A 6,947-nucleotide genomic window follows, 5' to 3' on the forward strand; every position below is an offset into this window, starting at 1 on the left:
TATTAAAGAGAAAATAAATAAAAAACTAAGTTAGTAAACCTGTTTATTTGTTTTCTGTGAGGGATTATAGGCTTTGGGAAAAAATGTGAAGGAAATTCATCTTCCACAATAAATATGAATGGATCATCTGTTTATGCAAAATGTGAACATAAATTAGTGATATTGCAAGTGACACTAAAATAGCATCTTAAGAGAGACTTTATATGACTTACGTAATGTGGTTTATTTCAGGACTAATGCTGGCAACAGTTCACACTATGATCTTGACCCAGGAATACCTGATACCATCACAAACAGTACCTTCCAGCCCAGAACAACGTATATCATAGTGCATGGTTTCCTTGGATGGGGTATCGAGTCATGGATTCTCTTGATGAAAGATAGTAAGTTATTTGTTTCTGTGGTTTAAGTATGGAGGCTCATGGTGGACAGTGTTGCAGATATAAGTTTCTCTCTCTTCCTCTTTCTTTTTCTCTCTTTTTCTCTCTTCTTATCTCTTCCCCTCTCTTCCTCTCTCTTTCTCTCTCTTTCTCTTTCTCTTTCTTTCTCTTTCTTTCTCTTTCTTTCTCTCTCTTTCCCCCCTCTCCCTCTCCCTCTCCCTCCCCCTCCCCCTCCCCTCCCCCTTTCCCTCTCCCCCTTTCCCTCTCCCCTCCCTCTCCCTCTCCCTCCTCCCCCTCTCCCTCCCTCCCTCTCCCTCCTCCCTCTCCCTCTCCCTCTCCCTCTCCCTCTCCCTCTCCCTCTCCCTCTCCCTCTCTCTCTCTCTCTCTCTCTCTCTCTCTCTCTCTCTCTCTCTCTCTCTCTCTCTCTCTCTCTCTCTCTCTCTCCTCCCCCCTCCCTCCCCCTATTTTTCTTTCCCGATAAGGGACTAATATTACTTATCATGTGACCTAAGGCACTGATTATGCTTTGCTATAATAATTCAGTGTTACAATGCTAGCACTATAACATTGAATTTTCCTGCTTCCTGTGTCCTCTTCCGTCTTTAATTGCTCCTGGCTCCCAGCTGCAGCTGTGTTTGCTAGCTGGAAGCCCTGAAGCAGAGAAAGTGAAATTGAGTCATACATAAGCAAAGACAGACAGAGGCACACCAGAAGGATCACAGACAGAAATGGAGAACAGGCAGTGATCAGGACAGAGCACATAGCACTAATCTTCAACCTCAGGCTGGAGGCAAATTTATATATCAGGCCACCAGTAAAGAACAAGAGAACCTCTTTGTCTTTCTTCACTGGCTTGCAACTGGTGATGTCTTTTCTCGCCGGGTTACACTCCCTCTCTTTCTCTCTCCCTCCCTCCCTGTCTATTCCTCTATATTAATAGTATTTTATTTTACCTCCAATGAATCTCTAATAATTTAAATCCTTTAACAGAGCTCCTGAACATGTCTGACTGCAACGTCATCTCAGTTGACTGGCCAGCGGGGACTGAATGGTGGCTCCTATCATATTATACAGCTGTGTCACGTGTTCCTTTTGTAGGGAAGGACACCGCCTGGCTTCTCAGAAAGCTGGTGAAGCATAAGGGTCTTAATTTGAAATCCGTACACTTTATTGGCCACTCACTTGGGGCTCATGTGTCTGGTCTCGCTTCTCAAAACTTAAAAACAAGAGTGGGGAGAATTTCAGGTTTGTGATGTTTCTGTTGTGATCTGATTTTTCATTTAATTTCAAATGCTGATTAACCCATTGCGGACAGTGGCAACAAGTTAAATCCATGAGCAATTTTGACCATATACAAGGTGTGTAAAGTGCCCCTGTCAGTTTAGCTGTTTTGCCTTGTGGTACTAGTAGTGAGAAGGAGTGTATGTAGTTGTAAGTAATATAATTTCTGTAACCCATTCACACTAGGGCCTATATTTGCCTAATACCATGCCCGCCAGCTAGTTAACAGTCGCTAGATCTCACCCAGTGCGATGGGAGGTTTTTGTATTTGTTTACATTATTTTCACAAGTGAAAAGTAAAATTTCTATACTATATAGATATATACATTTGTACATTGTACCTCTTGTTCTTGAAATTTGATATGTAGATGGTTCACAGTTTATGTTGTATACAGTGTAGGTTCTAGACTAATTGGAATTAAAGACAAAATATCTAAATTACTTGTCTAATCAATGTCTTAGCCATACCAGTACCTGCTATAAGTTTCCAAATATGATGAGACAACAACAACAACAAAAATTCAGTACTTTGATGTATAAATGAGCAGGAGTTGAAGAAGATGCTTGTGGAACAAAGCATGCATCTCCCTCCTTCCACCAATTCTATCATTTGGCACCCCATGTCAGTTACATAGTCCCATCTGCAATGGGTTAATGGACAAGAAGACATATAATAAGCCCCAATATCTGCCTTTATTATGTTGAATATATAACAACAGTTTGCCTTTGTATGAAAATCAGGTGGTTATGTACAAAAAAATATATGTATCTGTATATAACTAAAAAATGGCTCTTGGACATTCAGGTTTGGATCCTGCTGGCCTCAAATTTCACAATGTGCCCAAAGAGCAGCGACTAGATAAATCAGATGCAGATTATGTGGATGTGATTCACACAAATGGCTGCTACACATTCTGGCGACCATGGACGGTAAGTGTCCACGATAGCTGTTCTGCTTTTATAATGTATAATAATGCTAATGAAAAAGATGATAATAGTATAGATGTAATAATAAAGATAATATTCATCACAAGCATTGTCACAGATATATTACTATTCTAATCAATTTTATTACTAAATTTTACATTTTATGTTATGGTGTGTGTTGTCAATGCCTCAAAAAGGGAAATGATTAAATGGATGTCTTGAAATTTTTTTCCAGGACTGTTATGGCATCAATGAAAATTTAGGCCACAGTGACTTCTGGCCAAATGGAGGAGAGCATCAGCCGGCTTGCCAGAGTATGTCAGGTATGTAGACAGCTTCAATCTTGGCAAGCAAGATGAAATTGTCTTTTTATTTTGATTTTTTTTTCTATATCCCTCCTTTATCTACTCTCAAATTTCTCATGTGAAAGAAGGTGAATTGTATCTCTGTTTAATTTCAATTTTTTACCACTGCAGGTGAAATAGGCTGTGATCATGAACTGGCATATACCTACTATCTAGAGAGCATCAGTTACGGCATAGATGACACATACTTTCTTGCCCGCAATTGCTCGGCTTGGAATCAGTATGAAGAAGGAGAATGTCCGTGTGGAGATGAGGCTCAGTATATGGGATTTTTTGCAAACACGGGGTATGAATAAACTATGATTTAGGTTTTTGCTTTTGTAGTTTTCTCACAAAGTACAATAACTATGTGAGTTTCATAATACTAGTTATCAGCTAAAGAGACCCATCTTTTATGTTCAGTTAAGTTATTTTCATTATCAGGAGCTAGATGAGGAAACTGATAAACATATGATCTCTGTGGCTCTTGCACTATTTTCTCCATTTATATTACCAGTACTGTAATTTGCAGAGTGGCTGGAGTATTCTACTTGAACACCAGTGTCATCCCTCCCTATGCCGTGAGGGACAGTGTTTGCAGCCCTGGAAGCAAGACAGATGCTAGCTCCAACATTGCCCTCATAGCATCTTGCACATCAGGCTCTGTTGTAGTTGTAGCCATAGCTGGTGCTATTGTGTTTGTTGTTAGAAGGCGCAAGAAGCAGCTAGCCGACAGTGGCCTGTTAGTAGAATCAGAGGGAAGTGACTGTGATGATGCACTTCTTGATGGGTAACTCATCCTGCCTGTCAGCAGAGCAGGTTCTTTTTGTGAATGGTTTATATGGAGGAACATTCATAATTCTAAAGAAGTTAATTTATGTACAGGTACCTTTTTTCAGGTAGGAAAAAAATTGTAGTGAATGAAAATGTCAGCCTGTATCAGGACCAAAGAGAGAATTCTTTCAAGAGAATATGTGGCAATGTAGGATTTAAGGGAAAGTTTTATCAATAGTTGGAAATGGATTTCCAAGTAATGAATTTTTATGCATGATAAGATCTACTTAACACACTCATGATGGGGCGTATATTTGCCTTTTGCTCTCGCTGACAAGATAGCAAACATATGCAGCTTCCTGCCTAGAGATTTCTCAAGTTATAAGGCAGCACTGAGTCTCTCAGAGTGATTTTCACCTGTCAAGTCAAGAAAATGTGTATATGCAAATGCAACTACAGTGCGTATAAAAAAGCATTACTATGTAGAACATGAATATACTGGGAGAAACCATGATGTAATAGGAAGGCATCTATTGTGAGGGAAATATTCTGATGACCTGATATGTCATTCAGCGTAAATCAGTTAAATTACCCTTTAACCCATTAAGAATAGGACCGATTTAGCTGCACCTGGTCATCTCACCAGGATATTACAGAGTGCAGAGGCTTAATGATGCTGGTTATTTGTTGGTAGAGACAAATCCCAAATGCTGTGTGCCCAGTCACCTGGTGAAATGGCCAGACAAAGCCAGGACAATACATTCATGTCATCTGGTGGGAAGATGTGCCAAGCCATGACGTGAATGTCATGTCATCTGACGTTAAGGGGAAAAGTATAAGTAACCTGAGTCAATTTTTATAATAGCAATAAGTCTTTAGTATATGCTGTCAGGTTTAATATGTTTCTGCATATTGAAACTTCAAATAATGAAGATTCTCTTATTCAATCTCTTTTGGATTTCTAGGAGATTTTTATGGATTATTATACTCATTTCATAATTTACCAATGAAAACTATTAGTAAGGGAAATAATTTTCTCAGATATGAATGCTAGAAAATAGAAACATACATACTATATATATTTTTATATACACATACACAGTCACACATAATTGGTACACACATGTGATATAATTTCCTGTAATGACGTATGTCCATCATCAGTTTTCTGAAATTTTTTTATTTTTAATTGTTGTGCAGTCTTCTCATTTTAAGAGTTAGCAGTGCTCTTAATGCAAACCCATGTTGACACAAAAGCAGAAAGAATGAACTTTTCTGTTAATGTTATTATAATGGGGGCTTTTATTTTAGTTTGAAAATGTAAATCAGATGACATGCAGTGAGAAATTTCTGACTTTTCTATTTTAGTATTTTTTCTCGACAAACTTACATAGCATAGATATGTGAAAATTGATATTGAATTGTTAGTATAACAGAACTCTTGTTCTATTTTCTTTTTACTTAATATTTTATTCTTCTGCTGTTGCCTCTTAGACTACTACTTAGATATGTCAGACTCAGTTCACAGACCATTGAACAGTTATAAGAATTTCTCTCTCTTGCATATTGTTCTGCTGGTCTGATTACCTCAGACATATTTTACTTTTTTTACTGTTTAAGTGTTCAGCATTAAAAAATAAAAGAAAATTTGAATCTCATGAAATTGCAATATATGGTTTTTGTAGGTAATGAGTGTGGATATCAAGCATAATATGTACTGTCAGTGAGCCACAGTAACTATAATTTGAGTATGCTTGAATTAACATAAATTCACTTGTTCTTGATTAATAGTGAAAAATGTGACAACACATGTTTTTGACAGATAATGAGTGTATATATTCAGCATGATGTGTAATGATTATTATACATGTTCAGCATAATATGTATATTGTCAGTGAGGCAATATCAAATACCTAGTGATCCAGATTATGTGTGGATTCATTTGTTATTCATTACTCAGTTCACCCAATTATGCATCCATTGTCTATCCAGATAAATATATAACTGCAAACTTGTACTACCTCTGTCCCTCTCACATTCAAATCTATACTGATATATCCAGTTATCTCTTCTTGTACTACTATATTCATCTCTCTATTCATCCATCCATCCATGCATCCATCAGCCTGTGCATTTATTTGTCCAATGAAACCATCCAAACACACACACTGCAAATACCATTACACATTGTGCCTTTCTGACCCAAAGTTTATGCATAATGACACATAATAATTTCTGAAGGTTGTGATATTTAGCAGGAATAAACAGAAGAACAGCCAGCAGGTACGATCGATAAAAATGACTAGTGATTTATGGACGCAAGGTAATTTCACCTCCGTACTCAAGTTGCAAGAAGGTGAATTTACTTGTTTACATCAGTGTGATTTATCTTAATATCATTTATTTTGTTTCTTCTCTGATATGTCGGTTAGACTAAAGGTATTTGATTACCATTATGTAGCTCTGTTCTTGTATCATGCTAATTTTAGTGATGTAGCCATATTAGAGACTGGGTCACTTATGTGATCTTGGCACAAAGAACTCTCCAGTATTTAGGTAGTGTTTAAGAACTATTAAAAAAAAGCATGTGGTTTTGGAGATTCGGCAGTTGTTTGTAGTTTTTTTTATGTATTCAGAATGAGATTTGCTTTTAGTAGTCTGAATTGTGTTTTGAGCCTCTTGCAGTTTTTGTATCATGTATAAAGAATGATAGTTTTCATATTCTAAGCAGTTAGTCCTTTATATCTAAGAAGTCTTTATACAGTCACTTATTCCATAATGCAATAGAGTGGCTTAGAAAGAGTTACAGGGTGAAATCGAACCATTCATGAAAATAATTATTCCAGCCTAAGGCATAGGAACATTGAATATTCAAAACAGTATTAAAATTATTGTTCTTATCATATTCCAAGTTGAAACAATTGAATAAATCATTGATCAGATGTTAGGAAAGTTCATGCTTAAAAAATTATAGAGAGAGCAGTGCTTTTAAACAAGTTTAGATAGTGAAATTAGTAGGTTGGGTTATATATTGTATTTTATTGAGATAGTTCTGTAAGTATTAAAACCCAACATTTTTATCAAAATACTTCGATAATTTGAGTGGTATCAATAAGAAGAAAGGCTATCTTTGATGGACTTTAACCGCGCCCGTTTTGACAAGTGAACACACGGAGTCTAGTGGTTTGGCTAGCACACGGGGGGCGGTTACTTTTGTCTAGCCCCCCGGGGGGGGAGGGCG

General features: G+C 37.1%; 1 protein-coding gene across 3 annotated transcripts in view; it reads left to right on the plus strand.

The window, feature by feature from the left end:
- LOC122253475 (pancreatic lipase-related protein 2) overlaps positions 1-6,186 on the plus strand; it is an 8,562-nt gene extending 2,376 nt beyond the window's left edge. The window contains exons 4-9 of one of the 3 annotated variants that reach the window (XM_043016596.2): positions 232-383; positions 1,371-1,625; positions 2,467-2,591; positions 2,824-2,911; positions 3,065-3,239; positions 3,465-6,186. In XM_043016596.2, coding sequence (XP_042872530.2) covers positions 232-383; positions 1,371-1,625; positions 2,467-2,591; positions 2,824-2,911; positions 3,065-3,239; positions 3,465-3,726 — 1,057 coding nt within the window. In that variant the 3' untranslated portion in view covers positions 3,727-6,186. The remainder of the gene's footprint in view (positions 1-231; positions 384-1,370; positions 1,626-2,466; positions 2,592-2,823; positions 2,912-3,064; positions 3,240-3,464) is intronic. The other 2 variants (XM_086548939.1, XM_043016588.2) reach the window with 2 other exon arrangements.
- The last annotated feature ends 761 nt before the right edge of the window (positions 6,187-6,947 follow it).

This window comes from Penaeus japonicus, unplaced genomic scaffold, assembly GCF_977035675.1.
Source record: "Penaeus japonicus unplaced genomic scaffold, GWHDUDI00000001_assembly GWHDUDI00000021, whole genome shotgun sequence".
NCBI lineage: Eukaryota > Metazoa > Arthropoda > Malacostraca > Decapoda > Penaeidae > Penaeus > Penaeus japonicus.